This window comes from Heterodontus francisci, chromosome 7 (assembly GCF_036365525.1).
Source record: "Heterodontus francisci isolate sHetFra1 chromosome 7, sHetFra1.hap1, whole genome shotgun sequence".
Classification (NCBI taxonomy): domain Eukaryota; kingdom Metazoa; phylum Chordata; class Chondrichthyes; order Heterodontiformes; family Heterodontidae; genus Heterodontus; species Heterodontus francisci.
In genome coordinates this window covers 80,325,075-80,351,875 of record NC_090377.1, presented here as the reverse complement: position 1 = coordinate 80,351,875, position 26,801 = coordinate 80,325,075, and the positions used below count along the sequence as shown (strand labels likewise).

Genomic DNA, 26,801 nt, shown 5'->3' with positions numbered 1-26,801 from the left:
TGTAGTTTTAAGTAATATGCTGTAAAAATCAGCACGCCTGCAAGCTTAGCCATAGAAGTTTGAAAATAAAATTTAGAATAATTCTGTTACACAGATTGCAAACCAATGCATTTTCAGAATGGCAAATAATCACTGTTGCAGGTCTGCCACTTCTTAGCTACATTCTTGTATATTCCTCTATAAGGCCCACTTTCATTTGCCTCCATTCAAAGGTGAAGGATCCAATTGTTCTAAAATTTTCTCATTGTTCAGTCCTTTGAGACAAGAGGCTGAATTTTATTGGGGTGGCGCCCTTTGAACTTGGCGACGCACCCACATTCGCGGGCCGCCGCCGAGTTCTTCAGAATCACGGTGCTGAGCCACCCTCCCATATTACGTGGGGAGAGGCGGGATATTCGGCGCAGTGAGACAGTTTTTGACGGTTGTGCTGCAGGTGCTGGGGCCCTATTTAAAGTGCCCCAGCACCTGCTTCCTGACAGCTGTCAAAGAAATACTTACCAGACTACTGAAGAGTGGGACTGCTGTCAATCTGGCAGCAAAGCAGAAAGTCCTGCAGAAATCCAGCAGGTCAGGCAGCATCTGTGGAGAGAGAAGCAGAGTTAACTTGTCCAGGTTCACAGACCTGAAAGTTAACTCTGCTTCTCTCTCCACAGATGCTGCCTGACCTGCTGAATGAGCCCAGCACTTTCCACTTTGCCGCCACATACTTACCCTGCTGTGTCCCAGCGTCCTGTGAAGTTGCGATCCTCTTCTCCCGCTCAAGTGTAACATTCCTTCTTGTAGGCGTGCCACACCTGGGTGAATAATGCGCAATTGCCTCTGACACTGGTGCTCTGACATCCGATGGCATGCCGTGTGGGGCCTGTAGATGCACGGCAAACGTAATGGCGGGCTTCACTTGGGGACTGCTGCTCATGACAGGGGGCCTATACGTGGATCGCACCTGCCTGTTGGTATTGCCTCTGGCGCATACCGATCCTCACATGCAGAAGATCACACAATGTAGGATGAGCCATACCTATTTCCATGTGATAAATAAAGTTGAACCCTGCATGTGTTCGAAGGTTCCTAACAGGGCATGGATTGGTGTTGACGGGTACATCAGCTGCTTTCCTGGATCAATGCCATGGCATTGCCCATCTTGGCCAACACTCAGATTGGCACAGCGTGACCACATCTAGATCCTACCAGCTGAATCGATTGCCCCCACCAGCCATAAAACCTTAATGCTCCTGCCATTCTGGCACCCTCCCCACACACAGGGTGCCTGTGCCATTGTCCCCTCACAAACACAGAGCATACACTGTTACCAGAGGGATGGTACATGGTACCTTTCTTCATGCCAGACAGCTTTCCTACTAGTAATCCCAGACCCCCTCCATTTCAGAATGCAGAGTGCGACCCCTGTGTATCCTTCCCCCCTCCTCCCTTCCAGAATGCAGAGTTAGGCCCCTGTGTATCCTCCTCCCTTCCATAATGCAGAGTGAGACCCCTGAATGACACAGCTTAACTTCACTGGCGACAACTTCTGCCTCTGAGGACCCACCGGCTTTTCAGATTGTGAACGTGACGGCACGTGATGGCCGCCCGTTCAATGAAAAATCCGGAAGTGTCGGTGGAGAGGCGGTGGGCTGCATAATCAGCAAAGGTAAGTAAGCATTACCATATGTTAATTGTGGTGCCGCCACTGTGCGGTGGGGGGGGGGGGGGGCCGCACCAAGGTCCCGCCACTGCTGATAATATGCGGCGGACCCTTCTCGACATCGTGGGTTGAGGCAGGCCTCTCCCCACAGCATTTTACCGGTCCCTGCACCGCGATCCATGGCGTCGAGGGCCCAATAAAATTCAGCCCAAGGAGTTAATCTTGTGTCTCTTTCTGTAGTGTACCAAGAAGGCATAAATTTAAGATAATGACAAAGAGAATTAAAAGTGATGTTGGGATTTTTATAGCTTGAGGGTAGTTAGAATGTGGAGTTCTCTTCCACAAACTATTCTTGAAGCTGAGTCACTAAGTGTGCTTTAAAAAGGGAATGAAATAGTTGCTTGAAAAAGAAAATTAGAGCATTAGGAGTGAGTAAGATCATGTACAGGAGTAAAACTTGGTGGGCCAACTGTGCTTTTTCTGTGCTGTAACATGCTATGCTCCTATATATTTGAGATTTGAAAATGTTTGAAAACATGTCCTAAGTCCTTTAAGACTGTTGCTAATACTTAACAAATTATAGTACACACTTTCCCTTGATGCAGAAAACAAAACAACTTATATTTATGTAACGTCTTTAACACAATAAAATTTCTTAAGGTGCTTCACAGGAGCATTATAAAACAAAATAAAACTCATATAAAAATTATTTTCTAATTTTTGGACATTCTTAAAATATATATGGTATTATTAAAATGGTGCTGGATGTTGCTTGACTTAAAAAAATGCACTCTTTACTTCAGGTACAAGAATGGACAGAAGCTGACAACAGATCAGCATTTAAAATTTTCACAAAAGGAAGGCAAACACATTCTTTTCATTGAGAAGGTGTCTGATAAAGATGCTGGCATTTATGTTGTACGAGCTAAAAATTCTAATGGTACTGTCAGTTCCAGTGCTATCCTTCAAGTACAAGGTAACTGCAGTCTCAGGTGTTTCCACCCTGATGATATAGATTGGTTCACTTGTCTTGGTGTGTTGTGTATACTATACATTAGCTTGTTTCTTATGTATATGCTGTTAATCTAACTACTGTAAATATATATCACTGTTCCTGCCACCTAGCTGTCTATCACTGTGTGTTCTGTAACATCTGCACTTATCACAAGCAATATTGTCGTGCAATTTTTCTAATAACTTTAGTGATGTGTTTTTGCTGCTGACTTGTTCAGGAATTACTATTTCTTTACTGTTTTTCATTTAAAGCACAACATTAATTTGTAGGGAATACTAATATAATTTCATATTTTTGTAACAAAGTACATCTTTAGTAATTTAACACGTGAACAACACTAATTCGAATGTTGTTTGTAAACAATGATGCAAATAAGAACTTAACTGTCCAATTATAATGATATAAGTGGAAATCATTAAAAGAACAATATCTGTAAAAGTCTGAAAAGGATAATGGCTCGAATGGCCATTTTTCATTGATATCTTTGGATATCCTTATGTTCTTACAGAAACATTTTTGAAAATTATTTACATTCAAATATGTACTCTTTATTTACAAAGCCAATTTTTTTTACCATTCAACACTTAATATTTTTGAAGTAGAGGCATTGCAAAAGCAGGTTAAAATTGTAAATGAATGTGTGGGACAGAGGTACGGCATGCTGGCAGTCTGATATATAAGATATTTATTGATCTCCGCATGATCAGTTCCCTGTCTCAAAGATGCCTATGGGACAAGATAACTAGTAGAGATCAGGGACTTTCCTACATTGAAAGAGAGAAAATTGGAAGGCAATTGCCCCAGGTGATATCACATGATATCACAACATACTTTCCAGTAGCCAATTACAAAGTAGCATTGGCCAAGGCTGGCCCACAATCAGTCAGAGAATAGCCTGTAAAATAGTAAATCTAGCAGATTGAATGGATAAGGAAAATAGAAGTCATATCTTACAATTTAAAACATTGCAGATGAAAAGTGCATTGTTATAGTAATGTTTATGTGACCACATACAAGGACTCATTATGTACAGCAGATCTCCACTGCTCTTCCTCTCAATATTTTCTCCCCAAATCATTTTAAAACTATGAGGAGGAATGTTTGGAAGTGAATTTTCCAAAATAATGTTATAATTATGGAAACATTATGTATTTATGATGAATTACATGTCATTATGTTTTACCTGTACAATTATGCTAACAAATCACAAGTTACAATGTATTGATAACACATTAATTATATTTGTCTTTCTTCATACTATTATAAACATTTGGAATTAAGTATATTTCATTATCATTACCTACTTTTGATTTCTTTTCTAATACTATGATACAAATGAAATCCATATTGCTGGAAGTATGTTGTACTGGTAGAGCAGAAACCTATTTAGTCAAACTGACCAAGAAACAGTAAGGCTGGAGTTACATGCTGACTGGGATGCATAGAGCACGATGCATACAAGATGACTGAACCATGCTGCAGGTCACACTGTGATCAACCACAAAGAAACAGTGTGCACACTTCGCTCCTGGGCAGTTCATTTTTAATGCCAGAAGAAAATGGGTCAGAGTCGAGTCTCTCAATACTCCCCACAATGTCTAAAGGACCAGTTGAGCACCTTCAAAATATGGTTTCATACCAAGCTAGTGTCATATAACAGCTGGTGCGAGCCTCGCATCACTTAGCTTTAGTTTACTTGCAAGTCAGATGGAGATTTAATTGAGTTATGTTGGCATTTTCATATTAGCTCATATCACCACAATAACATGAAAGTGGCATTATAACTCCACCCTGAAACATGTGAGATAAGCAGAATATGTTCTTTACTCAGTAATGTTAAGGTACAGTACTTGGGAGATGACCTTTGAATCAGATTTGCAAGTAGGTTTAGGTGGTTCTACTGTACATGTTTTATAGCATGACATAAATCCAATTAGCAATGTAAAATTTAGTTATGCATTGCTAAATGTTGACAGTTTATATACAATCTATGTTGTGAAACATCTATGGGTGGTGATTCTATATGTGCTGTCAAATATATCAGAAAAAATGTACATGAAATAAAATGCAATATGAAGAAATAGTCATTTCTTTCAGTAAAAAAATGATTGGTTACATTAAAACATTTTTATGCAATGTTTTCACAAACCAAAAATGTTAACTGAAGCAGTAAAGGAGCACATAAAACAAATCCCCTCAAACACATCATTAGTATAGAGTACAAATATTAACTGCAATTTTTGGTGCTTTAGTGGTAAACATGTTGTCCATGTATTTCAGAGTCAATCAGGGTAATTTTCCCAGGCCCATGAAGACAGGTTTGGAGGGTGGGGGTGTGGGGGCAAGCAAATTTAGGACAAAATGCTGACAAGTTCCTGCCTCTGACCGCTTCTTCCAGGGGCAGACTGGGTCCAATGCTGGCAACCCGCGCATCTGTAGCGGGAAGCCTATTAAGGTACTTAAGAGATCAATTTTCAGTAATTTTCCCAGCACAAGGCAATTTTACCAGCATCACAGGGGACCCCACTGTGCGAGCATCCCAGCAACTCAGTGTAGGCGACTGCACAGAGGGAGGTCAGAGCTGTGTGAGATTTCAAGGCTTTTTAAACTTTACTGGCAAGAAATGACAATTACTTCAAATCTATGGCCCTGGTTATTGACCTCCCTGCTAAGGGAAATAGGTCATTCATTTCCACTCAACTTAGGACTTTCATAATTTTAGCACCCTCAATTAAATATCCCCTCAGCCTCCTCGGTTCCAAAAAAACCCACCTCAGCCTGTCCAATCTTTCCTCATAGCTAACATTTTCCAGTCCTGGCAACATCCTCATAAATCTCTGTTATATATTGTTATACCATCTGTAAAGTGTTCGGAACTAATTATCTAGGGACTAATTGTTATGTGTATATGTTCCAGGTGCCACATTCATGGCTGCACTGGAAAGCCCTGTGACTTTCCTGAGGTAGTCTTAAATCAGAGGGCAGGGTGGCTGAATGATTAAAACAAAGAGCTCAAGCCTTTCCAAGTTTAAAGTGTGGTTATTTCTCACATATGGGAACCAGAAAACAACTAGGAGACATAATATGGTGGCAGCGAGTGTCTTGGGTAAACACAAAACTTTTTAAACAAATTTAATGCTGAATTAGATTGGAAAAAATTGATCTAAATTAGGGCCAGAGAGAGAGAAAGAAAACCTAGTGAATTGTGCGAAAATGAAAAAATTAAATGTCAGCCTGGACCAGAATGAATGCACAGCCACAGCCCATCATGAATTGGGAAGCTGATGATGATGTAGAGACATCTGAGAAGTTTAAACAGAAGTGCAGATTCACATCCGATATTTTCCTAAAAGGCACTAGCGAAGAGGAGAGGATCAGCTATATCCTTCTGTGGACAGGAGATAAAGGATTACAGTTATTTAACAGCTGGAAGCTAAGTGAAGAAGACAGCAGAAACCCAGACAAACTTTTTGAAAGATTCAGCACCCATCTCCAACCAAAATCAAGTCATTGGATATATTGAAATGAATTTCAAGGCCTCAGACAGGAACTAGGTGAGCCTTTTGACAATTTTGTAACAAGATTGAAAGATGCAGCCAGAAAATATAAATTTAAAGAGGCAGATGAAAGGCTGATAGATCAGCTAATTTGGAGCTCTGCGCATCTTGAAGTACAGAAAGCTCCACTTGGAAAGGACAAGCTATCAATATCGCAGGCTATAGATGCTGCCAGAGCACATGAAGCCACGAGCAGACAGATGAAGAAACAGCTAGGCTTCAGTTAAGCCAAGAGAAAGGCAGCAGGGTTGATGCAGTGAAACAACAACAAAAGAATGTACGCCAAACAGAGAGGAAGATGTGCCAAGCAAAATGCATCTTCCAAGTGACCAGGAGGAAGTGAGACAACAACTCACTGAAGCACAGGTAAGAGGAGAGCAACGCTTCAACATGCATGCTAAATCCCACCTGAGCTGTTGAAAGGACAAACTGTACATGTACAGGATCCAATCATGAAAACCTGGAACCCAGCACAAGTTGTTGATGAAGCTGAGACTCCAACGTCCTACATCATTGAGATTGAAACCAGTAAGCAAATGAGAAGGAACAGAATCCGTATTTGATCTACACCTGAGCTGGAAAAACAGAAAAGACCATCAACAGCATTGGAAACATCACTATTCAGTGAGACAACATTAACAATGTCACCAGCAAGTGACACAACATTAGCAACAGCAAGCACGACTCCTACAACACCAGGAGCAACAAGCACAACATCACCTGTGCAGCGTGCCAATTCACCATTGAGAGCAACGAATGCCAAATCTACAAGATGGAGGCGCAACATCTTACCATCTAAGCGATATCGTGAATAATATTTTTAGAAAAGAATACATGGTGTAAGGGACACTAAAAAGGGGTTCAGATTAGTTCCAAGATTTGGTTGATAATCTTCTTTAGTTTAGAAAAAGCTAATGACTGGGACAGTTATATTGATATAGAGACATTATGTTTTTAAACAAAGAGGGATGTTATGTATTGTTATACCATCTATAAAGTGCTAGGAACTAATTACCTAGGAACTAATTGTAAATGTTCAGGAGCGGTGGGGAGGGCACATTCATGGCTGCACTGGAGAGTCACGTGACATGTAATAGGACACCAACCTGGGGCAGTCCTAGACCAGAGAGCATGGTGGCTGAATGATTAAAACAAAGAGCTCAAGCCTTTCTAAGTTTAAAGTGTGATTATTTCTAACATGTGGGGCTGAATTTTACTGACCCCTCGATGCCACGGGTTGTGGCAAGGGGGCTGGTGACACGCTGCGGGAAGAGGCCTGCCTCGACCCGCGACATTGAGAAGGACCCACTGCATATTACCAGCGGCGGGGGTCCTTATTGGCGGCACCCCAGCCGCCAGGCGGCGGACCCTTCATCTCCAAATTAAAATGAGCCCTAATGATGTTCAAATTAACTTACCTGCAGGCAGCGGCCGTCCCACTCTGATATTACAGCCAATGTTCATGCTCCGCACGCCTTTCGAACTCCGCACTGAGTTCTGGGGGAGAAACTGGTCGGGAGGGGGGAGCAATAGAATTTTCAGGGCAGGAGGGGTGGAGGAGCGGGGAAATCAATTTTAATTGGATGTGGGGATGGTGGGAAGGGGTTGAAGGGCAAAAGATTGAAGGTTGGGGGGGAAAATTCGGGTCTTTGTAAAATCAATGGATGGTCATTTCGGGCAATGAAATGACCATGGGGGGGGTGGTGGTGGTTGGGGAAGGGCCTCCATCTCCTAATTATTTATTAAAAACATATTAAGTACAATCTATTTTTAAAATGTAACTGTGTGTTAAGGGCTTAAAGCCCTTTAAAAATGGCGCTGGTGCCTGCACAGTGGTGCCAGACACTGTTGCCGGGGACGCAGCGTCTGCCCCCTTACGTCATCAGGGGCTGCCGCTCTGTCTCCTTTATTTAAATGAGCCCCTGCACGTAATATCACAGGGGCTCAGGGACGGTGCATCCGCGTGGGATGCACACCGTTTTTAGAATGCGCCACCGCGAACTGTGGCGCACTCATAAAATTCAGCTCATGGGAACCAGAAAACAACCAGGAGGTATAATATTCTCCTTTGTACCCCCTCTGGTGTGATTATATTCTTCCTGTAATGTGGTGATTAGAACTGTACATAGTACTCTAGCTGTGGTCGGTTACGACCAGGTGAGCAATGTGTCCAGGAGCCTTGTGCTGTCTTTACTTGGTCTTATTGTAAGAGGGTTTAATTTTAAATACACTGTGTTTTGAGCTCCCTTTTTGTGAATCCTTGTTCACAACTTTCTAATTATAAGGCAAAGAAATGAGCACAAACAGGTTTTCTCAGGTTTAAAGAAGAAAGATGAAACTTTATTAAAACTTAAACTCTAATACAGTTCACGCCTACGGATATACAACGCACCCACGCTAACATGCACACATGATACACATACAAATAGGGACAGAAAAGAGAAGGTGGAACAGTTTGAGGCAATATGTTGTTACTGTTTCTCGAACTCGCTGTAGTCCTTGATTGAAGATATGATGTTGCGTTTTATTGGGGCCCAGTATTTGTCTTAAACCTTAGGAGACTGTTCTCTCTTTGCGCTTACGTGTCTTCACAAGATTCAGTTCCGTGGGAAGAGATGAAGGCAGGCAGACAGGAGAGGAGATGTTCTCAGTCCATGAGCGCACGATGTTCTCTGTTCAAATCCCTTTTTTGGGAGTTCAAATTCAAAAAAACTCCCAGGTTGCCCAGCAGGCTAGTCATGTGACTAGCTCCTTATATGGAACAGTCTCTTCAAAACCTTTGTTGGGAGTTCAAATTCTCTGCAACAGCAATAGTCATGTGACTAAAACTGGTCTGACCACTTCTGTGTATTGGAGAAGCAACTGCTGGGTCCCATTGTTTCAGCATTGTCTGGCATTATGCAAATGTCCTTTCAGTCGGGGCTTGCAATTTTAAGTTTTTGTTCATGTGGCAAAATAATGTGTGCCTCAGTCTTGGCAGGTGGGGGGTTTGCCTGACAGGCCTAACTAGTGTTTTATCAAGTTCTGGCATAACCTGCTTGTTCTTGTATTCTATGCCTCAGCTACTAAAGGAAAGTATCCCATATACTTTGTTAACCACTTTGCCTACCTGACTTGCTACCTGCGAGGATCTGTGGGCATGCACTCCAAGGTCCTTCTGTTACTCTACACTTCACAGTATCCTACCACTTATTATCTATCCTTTGCCTTGCTTACCCTTCCCAAATGCATTATCTCATATTTCTCTGGATTGAATTCCATTTGTCACTTTTCTGCCCACCTGACCATTCCATTTATATCTTCCTGCAGCCTACAGCTTTCTTCCTCACTATGAAATATATGGCCATTTTTGTACCATCTGAAAACTTTTTAATCATCTTCCCTACATTTATGTTGAAATCAAAGATATGTACCACGAAAAGCAAGAGACCATGCCAGTACAGCACTAGTACATCAACTCTCATTGCCCCTCCGTGACTGCAAAAGTGAATAAGTCAATACCAAATGAGTGTTTCCTGTATAACTGTAACTTCTAAGAATGACAAAGTGTCATGTCTGTGCAAGTCTATTTTAATGCAATAATTGCAAAGTGTACACAATAACCATAATCTTGCCTAATACCACACTTCTCATGACTTTCTGTAACTTATTAGCAAAAAACTTCCCATCTTTCAATATTTTAAAGAAAGTCACCATGTTCATTTGCTTACAATGTTCTTACCTGACCTGATCTTTTGTTTAAAATCACAGTCTGATTTATCACTTGAAGGATAATTAATGATGACATTTCCTGTTAACTCCTGGAAAAACCAAGATAAAGGTTGTGGACATTAGTACTCATTTTTATAACCATACCTCTTATTGATTATTGGACATTTAGCAGCAATAAGTTCTCTGGTGTTGCAAAAGTTTATTTTCATCCATTAGTGAACTTCAGAAAAAAAGGAAATGCAAGTTAGAAAGTGTGTGCAATATATGAGGTCATTGCTCACTGAGCAACAGTTACATTCTTGGAACATTTTGATAGCAAAAAGGTCATTTTAGTTTTCAAGTGCTTGATTTGTTGGATATTCCTGGAAAAGTTTAGAATATTATTGCGCCATAAGGCATTTTCATTGGATCTCCCTTAATTATCCAGAACTATTTGTCATGACTATTCTTTCATTTGTAGCGTCTACCTTGGTAACTAGCAGACATGACAGGAAAGAGAAATATGCATCTCTCTTTGCCTTCTCTGGTATACAAGATTTCTCCATAGAACAGTTGAGACATCACTTTCACATTTTTCATTGCCTACTCTTCTAAAATCCTATTTCAACTCTCAAGAGAATTGGTATAGGTATTTAATTCAGTTTGAGGGCACCTGCTGTGAAATTGGCCGAAACAGCAATAGATAAGAAGATAATGGAGAGGTGTGGTCGTAATAGTGAAACCTTTTTTAGACATCAGAGAATCAAGGGCTGTAATGGACCATTGAGGAGCTCTGAAGGGCAGATTTTAGGAATGTCCCAAGATATGGCCGAGTTATTAAATGATTACATCAATCTTATATGCTGAAGATGATGCTCTGTTACCAGTGCTGTTAAATAGTTGTGATGCTAAAATTGAATGTGTAGAAGTAGATGCAGAATAGTCCTCACTGGAATTAGGGCTCTAAAAACAGATCAGACTGCTGGACCTGATATAATTCACCCTTGAGTGATCAAAAAATGGGCGAGATTATCTGGCTTATGTAATATAATAGCTCACTGTGGAATGGCATTTTGTCCATAGACAACAGAGAGGACTATGGGTTAATTATATCTAAAAAGTGCAGTAAGTTAGTAGAATGAAGTAACTATAGGCCTTAAACTATAGTTTAACTCCAGCTATAGGCAAATTGCAAGAAGGGATTCCTCAGGACGTGTTGAATGATCATCCAGAAAAAGCAAGCGTCATCAGGGAATCACACTATGGCTTCTGGAAAAGGAAGTCCTCTCTCATGAACTTAATCAATATTTTGCACAGGTTGCAAGTTGATTGATGATGGACGTCTGGCAGATATTGTGTGGGTAAAATTCAACTTCAGAGGGGAAAAATGGGCAGTAGAAAATCGACATCTTGTTACACACCCCTCCATTGAAGTCAATGGAAAGGAGAATTAGGCAGAGCATATAACAGTGACTAATCCCCCACAGGGGATGCTGAGACCAAGTGGGCCCACATCAGAGACGCCATCTATGAGTCAGCTTTGACCACCTACGGCAAAAGTGCGAAGAGAAATGCAGACTGGTTTCAATCTCATAATGAAGAGCTGGAACCTGTCATAGCCGCTAAGCGCATTGCACTTTTGAACTACAAGAAAGCCCCCAGCGATTTAACATCCGCAGCACTTAAAGCAGCCAGAAGTACTGCACAAAGAACAGCTAGGCGTTGCGCAAACGACTACTGGCAACACCTATGCAGTCATATTCAGCTGGCCTCAGACACCGGAAACATCAGAGGAATGTATGATGGCATGAAGAGAGCTCTTGGGCCAACCATCAAGAAGATCACCCCCCTCAAATCTAAATCGGGGGACATAATCACTGACCAACGCAAACAGATGGACCGCTGGGTTGAGCACTACCTAGAACTGTACTCCAGGGAGAATGCTGTCACTGAGACTGCCCTCAATGCAGCCCAGCCTCTACCAGTCATGGATGAGCTGGACATACAGCCAACCAAATCGGAACTCAGTGATGCCATTGATTCCCTAACCAGCGGAAAAGCCCCTGGGAAGGACAGCATTACCCCTGAAATAATCAAGAGTGCCAAGCCTGCTATACTCTCAGCACTACATGAACTGCTATGCCTGTGCTGGGACGAGGGAGCAGTACCCCAGGACATGCGCGATGCCAACATCATCACCCTCTATAAAAACAAAGGTGACCGCGGTGACTGCAACAACTACCGTGGAATCTCCCTGCTCAGCATAGTGGGGAAAGTCTTTGCTCGAGTCGCTCTGAACAGGCTCCAGAAGCTGGCCGAGCGCGTCTACCCTGAGGCACAGTGTGGCTTTCGTGCAGAGAGATCGACCATTGACATGCTGTTCTCCCTTCGTCAGATACAGGAGAAATGCCGTGAACAACAGATGCCCCTCTACATTGCTTTCATTGATCTCACCAAAGCCTTTGACCTCGTCAGCAGACGTGGTCTCTTCAGACTACTAGAAAAGATCGGATGTCCACCAAAGCTACTAAGTATCATCACCTCATTCCATGACAATATGAAAGGCACAATTCAACATGGTGGCTCCTCATCAGAGCCCTTTCCTATCCTGAGTGGTGTGAAACAGGGCTGTGTTCTCGCACCCACACTTTTTGGGATTTTCTTCTCCCTGCTGCTTTCACATGCGTTCAAATCCTCTGAAGAAGGAATTTTCCTCCACACAAGATCAGGGGGCAGGTTGTTCAACCTTGCCCGTCTAAGAGCGAAGTCCAAAGTACAGAAAGTCCTCATCAGAGAACTCCTCTTTGCTGACGATGCTGCTTTAACATCTCACACTGAAGAATGCCTGCAGAGTCTCATCGACAGGTTTGCGTCTGCCTGCAATGAATTTGGCCTAACCATCAGCCTCAAGAAAACGAACATCATGGGGCAGGATGTCAGAAATGCTCCATCCATCAATATTGGCGACCACGCTCTGGAAGTGGTTCAAGAGTTCACCTACCTAGGCTCAACTATCACCAGTAACCTGTCTCTAGATGCAGAAATCAACAAGCGCATGGGTAAGGCTTCCACTGCTATGTCCAGACTGGCCAAGAGAGTGTGGGAAAATGGCGCACTGACACGGAACACAAAAGTCCGAGTGTATCAGGCCTGTGTCCTCAGTACCTTGCTCTACGGCAGCGAGGCCTGGACAACGTATGCCAGCCAAGAGCGACGTCTCAATTCATTCCATCTTCGCTGCCTTCGGAGAATACTTGGCATCAGGTGGCAGGACTATATCTCCAACACAGAAGTCCTTGAAGCGGCCAACACCCCCAGCTTATACACACTACTGAGTCAGCGGCGCTTGAAATGGCTTGGCCATGTGAGCCACATGGAAGATGGCAGGATCCCCAAAGACACATTGTACAGCGAGCTCGCCACTGGTATCAGACCCACCGGCCGTCCATGTCTCCGTTATAAAGACGTCTGCAAACGCGACATGAAATCGTGTGACATTGATCACAAGTCGTAGGAGTCAGTTGCCAGCATTCGCCAGAGCTGGCGGGCAGCCATAAAGACAGGGCTAAATTGTGGCGAGTCGAAGAGACTTAGTAGTTGGCAGGAAAAAAGACAGAGGCGCAAGGGGAGAGCCAACTGTGCAACAGCCCCAACAAACAAATTTCTCTGCAGCACCTGTGGAAGAGCCTGTCACTCCAGAATTGGCCTTTATAGCCACTCCAGGCGCTGCTTCACAAACCACTGACCACCTCCAGGCGCGTATCCATTGTCTCTCGAGATAAGGAGGCCCAAAAGAATCCACTACTATGTATTTTTTGCAACTGCCAAGTAAAATTTTACTTCTTGTGTACTTTGATTTTCAAAAAACCCTTTGTTAAGTGCAGCATTAAAAGGCTGCTAACTACGGGTAGGTCTTGAGGGGTCGATGTACAGATTTTACTTTGAATACCGAATTGGTTGCCATTAGCTAGATAGGGGGTAGCAATGATTGATAGTGACTCTGCATTGGGGCAAGTCATAGTGAGTCATCAAGGGATCTGCATTACATTTGTTGCTTTTCACCATTTTTATTAATGATTTGCACAACGGCCTTGGGAAAACAGTCCATAGATTTGCTGATGGCACCTTAGATTAAATAAATATGTCGGTAGTTTATATAAAAACAAAAGAAACAGGGGCAGGAATAGACCATATGGCCCATCAAGCCTGCTCTGCCATTCAATACGATCATGACCGATCTTTGACTTCAACTCCATTTTCCCACCGCTCTGAGTTTCAGACAGCCTGTGGAATGGACCTGTGTGTGACAGACACCTTTCAATGTAGACCAGTGTAGCTTGTTATATTTGGGCTGGGTAATTCCAGACAAGCAGACACCATATAAGGTTGCCTGCTCAAGGCTGAAGAGTGGGAAAAAGACCTGGTGGTTCACAAAATATTGCAGGTCCACGGCTAATGTCAAAAGGCTGTAGTGAAAATGGGTCGGAGTGTCCAACTCAGACCATGAATTATAAAAGTAGAAATGCAATTCTTACCTTGTGCAAGGGCTTGCTTTGGATGCATCTAGAATACTGTACCTTATTTTGGTCTGCTTGTCTGGCCCTGGAAACGGTCCAGTAAAAAACTGCACAATTGATATATAGTTTAAAGACATTTAGTTATGAGAAAGGCTTAGGAACTGGGACTTCAAGCATATATGATTAATGTTTTTAAAATAATGAAGGGGGTTGATTCTGTCTGCCTTGGCAGGTTATTTGAACTAGACAGGAGAAAGCCAGGGAGCATCTGTACAAGGTACAAAAGCATTAAGTTAGGTTATTTGCCATGAAGTAATTCTTTTTGCAGAGACATTGGGGGTAATTTTCAACTTCACCATCTGGGCAATAATGTGGAAGATTGGAACATAGGAACAGGAGTAGGCTATTCAGTCCATAAAGCCTGTTCCATCATTCAATGAGATCGTGGCTGATCTGTAGCTTAATTCCACTTACCTGCCTTTCTCCCAATCCCTAAATACCCTTGGCTGGGAAAGATCTATCAATCACAGATTTAAATTTATTAATTGAGCTAGCATCTACCGCTTTTTGTGTGAGAGAGTTCCACACTTCTACCACCCTTTGCATGAAGAAGTTTTCCCTAACTTTTCTCCTGAATGACCTAGCTGTGATCGTAAGGTTATGTGTAAGATTCCACTAGCAGCAGAAAAAGTTTCTCTCTTCTGTCAATTCCTTTCAAAAGCCGAGACCTTCAATCAAATCACCCCTTACCCTTTTATATTCCAGGGAAGATAAGCCTAGTTTAAATAACCTCTCTTCATAATTTAACTCTTAGATGCCTGGAACATTATGGTGAATTTGCGCTGCATTCCTTCCGAGGCCAATATAGAACTGTACATCGTACTCCAGATGTAGTCTAACCAGGGCTTTGCATAGCTGTGGCAAAAGGTCCTCCCTTTAAATTCTAGCCCTCTACATATAAAGGCTAACATTCCGTTAGTTTTTTTGATTATTTTTTGAACCTGACCAATACATTTTACTGAGCTATGTACATGGACCCTTAGATCTCTCTGGACTTCCACTGTTCCTAGCTTTTCGACGTTTAAATAATGCTTGGATCTATCCTTTTTTGGTCCAAAATAGATTATCTTAAACTAACCTGTGTTGAAATCCATCTCACACAGTTTTGCCCACACACTTTATGCCACCAATCTTTGTGCCATCAGGAAATATGGATATATGAATGTCAATTGTGTTCTCTAAGTAATTAATAAATATAATGAATAACTGATGCCCCAGCACAGATCCTTGTGATACACCACCAGTCACTTCCTTCCAATTTGAATACAAGCCCATTATCCATCATCCATGTCTTTTACCACCTAACTAATCTCCTGACCAGGTCAATAATTTGTCTTCAATTCCATGAGTTTTGATTTTAGCTGACAGTCTGTTATGTGTTACTTTATCAAATGCATTCTAGAAGTTTTTGTACGTTACATCCATAGACATACCCATCTACTACTTTAGTTACTTTCTTAAAAAATTGTATTAGATTTGTTTAGACATGATTTACTATTTACAAATCCATGTTGGCTCACTCATTCTGTCCTCAATAACTTCCCCCAACAGATGTTGGATCAACAAGTCTGTAATTTCCTGGTTTCTCTCTCACCTTTCCCAAATAATGGAGTTACATTGCAATTTTCCAATCTAAAGGGACAATTCTTGAATTCAAAGAGCTCCCCAATACAGAACTCATCTAATTTGCATCCCATTTGTTACAACGGAGGTGAGAGGAGTGCGCTATCTTTTCTAGTCCCACTTCTCCACAGGTTACAACATATATTTTTTAAATGTTTACCCAGTTACCGATACGGTCAATCATATACTCTACTCTTTATCCCAGAATAGAATACACCAACCAGATTTCTTGAATAAACCACAAAATTAGCAGTTTATTATAAAAACAAGATTTATCCAGTAATGAAGCAAAGCATTAACATACAGACTGAAACATGAAAGTTCCTCTTTTAAATCCCCCCCACACAAGCTCACACACATTGAAAAGAATAAAGAAATTCTCTCTGCAGAGCTCTGTTGCAAAAAAGATTTTAAAAAAAGAATACTTTGGCCAAATATTTTCTAATTCTCGAAGAGAAATAAAGAAGATACGGAAAGATGTCAGTTGTCCCTTTTGGTCTAATGTCCGGGTATATGTGGACAGGTCACTGGGATCTTTTCTGGAGCAGCTCTTTTCAGGTAGCATTGAGAATTAGTCTGGCAGGTTTTTTCCAGCTTCTCAGGAGAAATGTGGCGTCAAAGGTTTTGGTTATCACACTGAATATGCAGGGTTTTTTCAGCAAGAGGAGGAGAGATGAGTGCAATGTTTTTTCCTTGGCAGGCTGATCTTCAACTGTCTTCAAAACAATGCACAGCCCAACTGAACTGAACTGAAAACAATATCCAAACCCCAAACAGAAAGTCAACCTCCTGACCTCCATAAACCTTGACATGTGTCTTCTCTGTAAGCATCTCCGCTTAGTCCAAGGTTCCAGCTGTTCATTTATCTTAAGGCAGGTGATCTCTAGTAAAGGTTGTTTTTAGCATTCCTTGATTCTTCCAGCAATTGTTTTCACAGTCAAGTGTCCTTTCAATGACCCCAGTGACAAAAATAGTACAGCATTTCTTCAGACTTCCAAATGAATCCATTTCCACAATTTAAATATGAGTCCTTTTTTTTGAAAAAAAAGAAGCACTTTCATAACACATTGAAATCAACAACTGAGTGATCGGCTCCACCACCTTACTGCACAGGAAGTTATGTTGAAAATTAATCCCCTGACGTCTGGAATAAGTTGCCACTGCATGCAGTGAGTGTGGGTTTGCTGCCGGCCTTTAAAATGGAGCTGGATGAGTTCCTGCAAGTGGAAGATATCTCAACTTAGAGAAGGTCATGGGTTAGTTGGGGCTAGTGATACCAGTTACTGTAGTCTACTGTAGCTTGTTGATTGCCTTTGGAGGTTAGAGAAGTATTTCCCAGAGACTTGTTTCCTAAATTAGCCGAAGTAACTTTTCCCTTTTATTTTGTGTTTCCCTGGTTTCCTCTGAAAGGCACAGCACCACTATTCATGTATATAGGGATGTTTAAATGACCAATGGTAGCCTCAGTTTAAGAGAAAAACTGGAGTATCAACAGCAATGTCTACTTGCATTTATATGGTGCCTTTAACATACAAAACAACCGAAGGTGCTTCACAAGAGTCTTATAAAACAAAATTTGACACCAAGCCATGTAAGGAGATATGAGGACAAAGAACCAAAAGCTTTGTCAAAGGTAGGTTTTAAGCAGCATCATAAAGGATGAGCGAGAGGCAAAAAGATTTAGGGAGGGAATTCCAGAGCTTAGTGTCTTGGCAGCCGAAAGCATGGCGGCCAATGAGAGAGTGATTAAAATCAGGGTTTCACAAAATGCCAGAATAAGAGGAGTTCAGAAAATCCAAAAGCTTGTTGGGGTGAGAGGAGGTTACAGAGATAGGGAGGGGGTGAGGCTTTGGAGGAGTTTGAAGAAAAGAATAAGAATTTTAAAATTGAGTCACTATAGGTCAGCAAGCTGAGAGGTGATGACTGAATGGGACTTGGTGTGAGCTAAGATACAGGCAGCAGAGTTTTGGATGAGCACGCTTATGTAAGGTGGAATAAAAGCAAAATGCTGCAGATGCTGGAAATCTGAAATAAAAACAGAAAATGCTGGAAATACTCAGCAGGTCAGGCAGCATCTGTGGAGAAAGAAGCAGAGTTAACGTTTCAGGTCTATGACCTTTCATCAGAACAAAGGTTTCATTAGATGAAAGGTCACAGACCTGAAGCATTAACTCTGCATCTCTCTCCACAGATGCTGCCTGACCTGCTGAGTATTTCCAGCACTTTGTTATGTAGAGTGGAAGATGGGAGGCTGGCCAAGATAACATTGGAATAGTCAAGTCTAGAAGTAAGAAAGATATGGATGAAATTTCAACAGTGGTTGTGCTGAGACAGGGTCAAAGTTGGGAGATATCATAGAGTTGAAAATAGGCAGTCTTGATGATGGAGCAGATATCTGTTACATGTGGACCATTGCAGACAGCCATACACATATTTAGCCCACTTTTGAGCATCATCATGATGTTCATTGATCTTTTTGGCACTGTATTGGGTCCAGCTCTACAGAGACTGATAAACTGCCACCTGCGCAGAGCCATCTGCTTAGTGAATCTCAATCGCGAAGATAAATCAGAACTTTAACTAGGACTTACACATCAAATTTACCTTGTTTGGGAATAAATATGGCAAATAAAAACTTGGCATAACAGTCATTAGAAATGATTGTCATACTTTGCTCAATTTAGTTTTTTAAAGATTTAGGATACAAAATCCAGATATATACGTTTCTGGAGACAGCGCATCTGAATCAGAGGCCATCCGAGTGGGGAGTGCGGTGCCTCCAGCCACTTCTGGTGCAGCCTCTTTGCTACCCAACGCTTGGAAGTGTGCTTGCACAGGCAGGCCATGCATGTGGTAGAAATCTCTGTACTGGTCCTGTCATGATGTCACTCAGCCCTACCGGGTGATTTGGCGCTCTATTTATGAAATTGGACAACACAGGTCCATTCAATGTATTTGCTTGTCACTCACTGAAGGTCGTGCGTTCATCTGCAAGGAGGACCCGACATGAGCGTTATTTAAAGGGCCAGGCACCCAATTTTCAGGTATGGTAACTTAGAATAACTTCTGCTATAGCAAAGCCTCTGGAAATACTGTGGAGTGTTTCCAGAGGTGTTGTGGTGAATTCCTGGATTTGGCAGGGAGTGTGGCTGCATCGTCACAGGGAGGGCAGATGATCTGGTAACCTGTCTGCACGAAAGGTTGCAACAGGTATGGGGGCTACTGTCACAGTGCCTCTTGGCCAGCAGTATGACAGAGAGATAGGGCAGAGACTGCAGAGAGGGAAAGTTCTGCCCGATGCACTCTGTCAGTTTGGAGCCAGACTCCTCCATGCTTCTTCATAGTGACAAGAGACTGTGTGGCAGGCCACCCAATGCATCTCATTGTGCATGCCCATCAGCATTCTCCTGTATGACACCCCATCAAAATCCTCATCTGAGTCCCCAGGAGCAGAACTCGTTCGCAACCTTGCCCTCCAGTGAACTGGCACATGAACTGACCTTTCCCCCAGCCTGACTGCAGTCCACTCATTCCTGGTGAGTCACCAGGTGCAGATCCTAACTCTATACTTGCCTCTAATGTGCATGCAGTATAATATGGCTGTGAGTGTCAGATCAAGTAACAAGGCCTTTTCATAAGTGCTATGGTGTTGCTCTCTCTCCTTCTCCTGGTAATGCTGTGGCTTGGTCAGGAAGCAGTTCTTGAGATCTGAAAGCAAGAAATCAGAAGGGGAAATTTATGTGAGGTAAGGTGAGTGACGACAAAAATAACAGTTCATGGCCACACCATCTCACCATCTGCCCCTTGTGCATCATGCCAGATAGCAGGATGAGGGTGATCTGGGAGTTGGGAAGTGGTAGAAGGAAGGAACATACCACCATCCTCAAGGTTCTCGATGACAGCAGATGCCATGGGCTCTGTCACAGCTGGCCCCACGATGCAGGGAACCATCTCCTAGGTAGGCCTCAGAAGATGCAGGCATCTTTGGCCCCCACTGGCTCTGCTCCCCTCTATTGTGTGCCACCTGTCCTGCAAGGGAGACAGCAGAATGCCAGTGACTGTGTTGTACTGTGTTTAGTTGATGCATCTGTCACAGCTGAATAGCTGCAGGTATGAGGATGCAGTTGGAGCTGGATGTGAGTTTGGCATCATTTAAATGTGTGTGAGGGTGAGGTGGAGTATCTGTGTGTTAGTCATGAGTTCTGAGTGAAAGGCACTGCTAATGGGTGAGCAAGGGTCGACAACGTGTCCGTACACAGACACCAGCGTCTGTGGTAAAAGATGTTGCGATCTGCTGCTAATTTCAGGGATGAGAAATTTCCCATTGGCTTCTTCTTTCTGAGCAGAGCGGCTTTAGAAAAAAAATCACAGCTGTGAGTTTCACAGTTGACAGTGCGAAGAACAGGAATGGTGCTTCCTAACTCCAGACAGATTTGGGGGTTTCTGACGAGTTCCGATTTTTTTTAAAAGCCCGCCGGAAAACCCTTAAGCTGTCCGGAGTTCGGAAACCACTGATTCTGCTCTCAGCAATGGTTAAAGAGAGACAGGGGGAGAGAGGGGGGGGGGAGTGGACACAGAGAGAATGGAGAGAGAGTGGGGAGGGCGAGAATGTGGAGCGAGAGAGAGAGAGGCAGAGAGAGAGAGGAGGGAGAGAGCGTGATCAAAATCACTCCTGACAGATAAATATCTACCGAGGACACTCCGCATCACTGCAATAAGAGTGCGGACAGACATTGATGACTTATATAAGCAAAAAGGAATGCTAAGTATCTTATTAAATTAGTGTCCAACATAGTGACAAGAAAGTGAGTCAATAAATTAGTCTTCTCATTTAAATTTTTTCACAATAATGTTGTTCTTTTGATTAATAGTAAGATACATTTTTAGTGCCCTTATCTTTCCGAAAGAGTCTCAGCGGCCCCCTATGCAAGACAAAATTGTAATGTGGGTCCCAATGTGAAAAGGTTGGATACCCCCTCTAATTCTGTCTCCCTCTCTCTCTCTCTGTCTCTCTCCCCCAATCCCTAGCAACTAGGTTATTTTAAAACACAAATTTAAAGGCTTGTGTTATGTAAACTCATTTTAAAATGGCAAAAGTCACTTACTGAATGTCTCAATTTCTACGCTTTGGCGTGCTTTACTTTCATTTGGGACACAGGCTCAATGACATGCTGAAAGTTGCTGGACATTTACTTCCATATAAATGTTGCAATTCTGCTGCTATCCATTTGGAATCACATTGTTCCAGAAACGGTATTGAGGGGAAAATGAGCAAGAAAATGCAAGGAATCTCCAGAAGTCAGAACTGTAAGAATACAGTGTAGTGGGGCTGAGTGATATTGGCAAAAACAGGATGCTGCTGACCGATAGACAATAGAGAGGAAATGCAATATAATGGATGGCTTTAATAAACCTTAATCTATGATGAACTGTCTACAATTCCTTAATAAAACCCATGCTGCATTTGTAATTTTAAAAACTCTTGGGAAGACATAATAATTTATTATGATTCAATGACCATTTTTTGTGCACCTTTGCTAACATGTAAGACATTTGGCTTGGACATTAATTGGTTAGTCTGGAATACAATCTTACAGATAGTGACTAAACATGTTATAACTGAATAACAACTGCACAACTTTTTGCAGAAAAGCTTTGTGTTAATAATTATCTTGACAGAGCTGAATTGGAATCAACAGAGGTAGAGTGAGGTATAGATATAAGTAAATTTAAGAGAATCACTTTATTGAAGGAACTGAAGGGCACTCTTTGTTTGTAATTGTGTTTATCTAATTTTGTCACGAGCTTTGGTAAGCAAATGACATTTTGTCTATGAGACATTCTGTTGTTTCTGTATTTTATAATCCAGGACCTACTCTAACAGCTTGTCAAGATGAATATAGAAACATAGAAACTAGGAGCAGGAGTAGGCCATTTGGCCCTTCGAGCCTGCTCCGCCATTCGTTATGATCATGGCTGATCATCCAACTCAGTAGCCTGTTCTGGCTTTCGCCCTATATCCTTTGATCCCTTTAGACCCAAGAGTTATATAGTTTAGAGATACAGCACTGAAACAGGCCCTTCGGCCCACCGAGTCTGTGCCGACCATCAACCACCCATCTATACTAATCCTACACTAATTCCATATTCCTACCACATCCACACCTGTCCCTATATTCCCCTACCACCTACCTATACTAGGGGCAATTTATAATGGCCAATTTACCTATTAACCTGCAAGTCTTTGGCATGTGGGAGGAAACCGGAGCACCCGGAGGAAACCCACACAGACACAGGGAGAACTTGCAAACTCCACACAGGCAGTACCCAGAATTGAACCCGGGTCGCTGGAGCTGTGAGGCTGCGGTGCTAACCACTGTGCCACTGTGCCACCCCTATATCTAACTCCTTTTTGAAAACATACAATGTTATGGCCTCAACTGCTTTCTGTGGTAGCGAATTCCACAGGCTCACCACTCTCTGGGTGAAGAAATTTCTCCTCATCTCAATCCTGAAAGGTTCACCCCGTATCCTTAGACTATGACCCCTGGTGCTGGACTCCCCCACCATCGGAAACATCCTTCCTGCATCTACCCTCTCAAGTCCTGTTAGAATTTTATAGGTTTCCATGAGATTCCCCCCTCACTGTTCTGAACTCCAGCGAATATAATCCTAACCGACTCAATCTCTCCTCATACATCAGTCCCACCATCCCAGGAATCAGTCCGGTAAACCTTCGCTGCACTCCCTCTATATCAAGAACATCCTTCCTCAGATAAGGAGACCAAAACTGCACACAATATTGGTGTGGCCTCACCAAGGCCCTGTACAATTGCAGCAAGACATCACTGCTTCTGTACTCAAATCCTCTCACTATGAAGGCCAACATTCCATTTGCCTTTTTTACCACCTGTTGCACCTGCATGCTTACCTTCAGCGACTGGTGTACGAGAACACCCAGGTCTTGCTGCATGTTCCCCTCTCTCAGTTTATAGCCATTCAGATAATAATCTGCCTTCCTGTTTTTGCTACCAAAGTGGATAACCTCACATTTATCCACATTATACTGCATCTGCCATGCATTAGCCCACTCACTCAACTTGCCCAAATCACCCTGAAGCCTCTCTGCATCCTCCTCACAACTCACCCTCCCACCCAGTTCTGTGTCATCTGCAAATCTGGAGATATTACAGTTAGTTCCCTCATCTAAATCATTAAAGTATATTGTGAATAGCTGCGGTCCTAGCACCGAATCCTGCGGTACCCCACTAGTCACTGCCTGCCATTTGGAAAAAGACCCATTTATCCCTACTCTTTGTTTCCTGTCTGCCAACCAATTTTCTATCCATCGCAATACACTATCCCCAATCCCATGCACTTTAATTTTACACGCTAATCTCTGATGTGGGACTTTGTCGAAAGCCTTCTGAAAGTCCAAATAAACCACATCCATTGGCTCCCCCTCATCAATTCTACTAGACACATCCTCGAAGAATTCTAGTAGATTTGTCAAGCATGATTTCCCTTTGGTAAATCCATGCTGACTGTGTCCGATTCTACCACTGTTCTCCAAGTGTTCTGCTACAAAATCTTTGATAATGGACTCTAGAATTTTCCCCACTACCGACGTCAGGCTAACTGGTCTATAATTCCCTGCTTTCTCTCTACCTCCCTTTTTAAATAGTGGGGTTACATTAGCTACCCTCCAATCTGTAGGAACTGTTCCAGAGTCTATAGAATCTTGGAAGATGACCACCAATGCATCCATTATTTCTAGGGCCACTTCCTTAAGTACTCTGGGATGCATACCATCAGGCCCTGGGGATTTATCGGCCTTCAATCCCATCAATTTCCCCAACACCATTTCTCTACTAATACTGATTTCTTTCAGTTCCTCTTTCTCACTAAGCCCTATGTTCCCCAACATTTCTGGTATGATATTTGTGTCCTCCTTTGTGAAGTATGCATTTAGTTGGTCAGCCATTTCTTTATTCCCCATAATAAATTTCCCTGTTTCTGACTGTAAGGGACCTACATTTGGCTTCAACAATCTTTTTCTCTTCACATACCTATAGAAACTTTACAGTCAGTTTTTATGTTCCCCGCAAGCTTGCTCTCGTACTCTATTTTCTCCTTCTTAATCAATCCCTTGGTCCTCCTTTGCTGAATTCTAAACTGCTCCCAATCCTCAGGTCTGTTGTTTTTCCTGGCAAATTTATATGCCTCTTCCTTGGATCTAATGCTATCTCTAATTTCCCTTGTAAGTCATGGTTTGGCTACCTTTCCAGTTTTACTTTTGCACCAGATAGGGATAAACAATTGTTGCAGTTTATCCATGCGCTCTTTAAATGTTTGCCATTGTCTTTCCACCGTCATCCCTTTAAGTAACATTTCGCAATCCGTCATGTCCAACTCGCGCCTCATACCTTCGTAATTTCCTTTACTAAGATTCAGGACACTAGTCTCAGAATCAACTATGTCACTCTCCATCTTGATGAAGAATTCTATCATATTATGGTTGCTCATCCCCAAGAGGTCTCGCACCACTAGATTGTCAATTATTCCTCTCTCATTACACAATACCCAGTCTAGGATGGCCTGTTCTCTAGTTGTCTCCTCAACGTATTGGTCCAGAAAACCATCCCGTATACACTCCAAGAATTCCTCCTCTACGGTATTGTGACTAATTTGATTTGCCCAATCTATATGCAGATTAATGTCACCCATAATTACAGATGTTCCTTTATCGCATGCATCTCTAATTTCCTGTTTAATGCCATTCCCAACATCACCACTACAGTTTGGGGGTCTATATACAATCCCCACTAACGTTTTTTGCCTCTTAGTGTTTCTCAGCTCAACCCATACAGATTCCACATCGTCAAAGCTAATATCTTTCATCACTATTGCATTAATTTCCTCTTTAACCAGCAATGCAACTCCACCGCCTTTTTCTTTTTGTCTGTCCTTCCTAAATACTGAATACCCCTGGATGTTCATTTCCCATCCCTGGTCACCTTGCAGCCATGTCTCCGTAATCCCAACTATATCATACCCGTTTACATCTATTTGTGCGATTAATTCATCCACTTTATTGCGAATGCTCCGTGCATTAAGGCACAAAGCCTTAAGGCTTGTCTTTTTAACATTACTTGTCCTCTTCCCAATATTTTTTACTGTGGCCCTGTTTGATTCAGGCCCTTGATTTCTCTGCCTATCACTTTTCCTATCCCCCTTACTGTCTTTTGTTCTCGTCTTTGATCCCCCCCTCCTCTGACTCCTTGCAAAGGTTCCCATCCCCCTGCCATTTTAGTTCAAACCCTCCCCAACCACTCTAGCAAATACTCCCCCTAGGACATCAGTCCCAGTCCTGCCCAGGTGTAACCTGTTCAGTTTGTACTGGTCCCAATACCCCAGGAATCTAAAACCCTCCCCTTCACACCATCTCTTCAGCCACGTATTCATCTGATATATCCTGCTATTTCTACTCTGAATAGCACGTGGCACTAGTAGTAATCCTGAGATCACTACCTTTGAGGTCCTACTTTTCAACACTTCCTAGCTCCCTATATTCTGCTTTTAGGACCTCATCCCCTTTTTTTACCTATGTCGTTTGTGCCAATGTGTACCATGACCACTGGCTGTTCACCCTTCCCCTTCAGAATGTCCTGTAACCGCTCTGAGACATCCTTGACCCTAGCACCAGGGAGGCAACATACCATCCTGGAGTCTTGTTTGTGGCCACAGAAACACCTATCTTACAATTGAATCCCCTATAAATATTGCATTCCCACATTTTTACTCCTCCCCTGTGCAGCAGAGCCAACTGTGGTGCAGCGAAATGGGCTGTTGCTGCTTTCCCCTGAGAGGCCATCCCCTCCAGCAGTATCCAAAGCAGTATACCTGTTTTGCAGGGGAATAGCCACAGGAGATTCCTGCACTGCCTGCCTAGACCTCTTGCTCTGCCTGGTGGTCAGCCATTCCCCTCCTGCCTGTGGGGTCTGAGCCTGTGGTGTGACCACTTCTCTATACGTTCTTTCCACGATACTCACCACCTCGTGGATTCTCCACAGTGTCCCCAACTGCCGCTCCAGCTTCAAAACCCGGGCTTCCAGGAGCTGCAGCTGGACACACTTCCTGCACACATGCTGGTCCTGGGCACTGGAATTGTTCCCCGCTTCCGACATGGAGCACAAGGAACATACCACGGCTTTGAGCTCTCCTGCCATGACTTAACCCTTTAAATTAAATTAAACCTTCTGGAAGATCTTAATGTCCAATAATATCAGTTACTCTAGGGCCCTTCTTCCCTGGTCCTCATTACTGCAGAACTCGCTAAAAAAAACACTACTAACTTTATTTAAAATAAACTTTAAACTTTTAAACTTTTCTTACCTAAGATACTTACCCAGCTATTTAGAGCTATTCCCTAACAGCAGTGACTCACCAGCCAATCACCTTGCAGCTCTTCTGTGACGTCACTGTTGGCTTTTTTTTTCAAAACTCCGGCGCGATGGAAGAGATCCTCTCTGCTCTGCTCCTGGAAGGTAAGAGATTGGGCCTCGATCCTCAGGTTCGATTTATAGGCTCCGCTCTCGGAGTTCTCTCCACAGGTGCGCTCCGCTCAGCTCCCGGAAGGTAAGAGTCTTAAACTAGTCTTGGCTACCTAACGTTAATCTCCAAGTCCCTTCCTGTCC

The 26,801-nt window shown here is 42.8% G+C and overlaps 1 protein-coding gene across 1 annotated transcript in view; it reads left to right on the top strand.

Annotated features, from left to right (window-relative positions):
* The window catches only part of ccdc141 (coiled-coil domain containing 141), a 217,649-nt gene extending 214,912 nt beyond the window's left edge, over positions 1-2,737 (top strand). Inside the window, exon 25 of the mRNA XM_068035521.1 lies at positions 2,446-2,737. Coding sequence (XP_067891622.1) covers positions 2,446-2,731 — 286 coding nt within the window. The 3' untranslated portion in view covers positions 2,732-2,737. The remainder of the gene's footprint in view (positions 1-2,445) is intronic.
* The last annotated feature ends 24,064 nt before the right edge of the window (positions 2,738-26,801 follow it).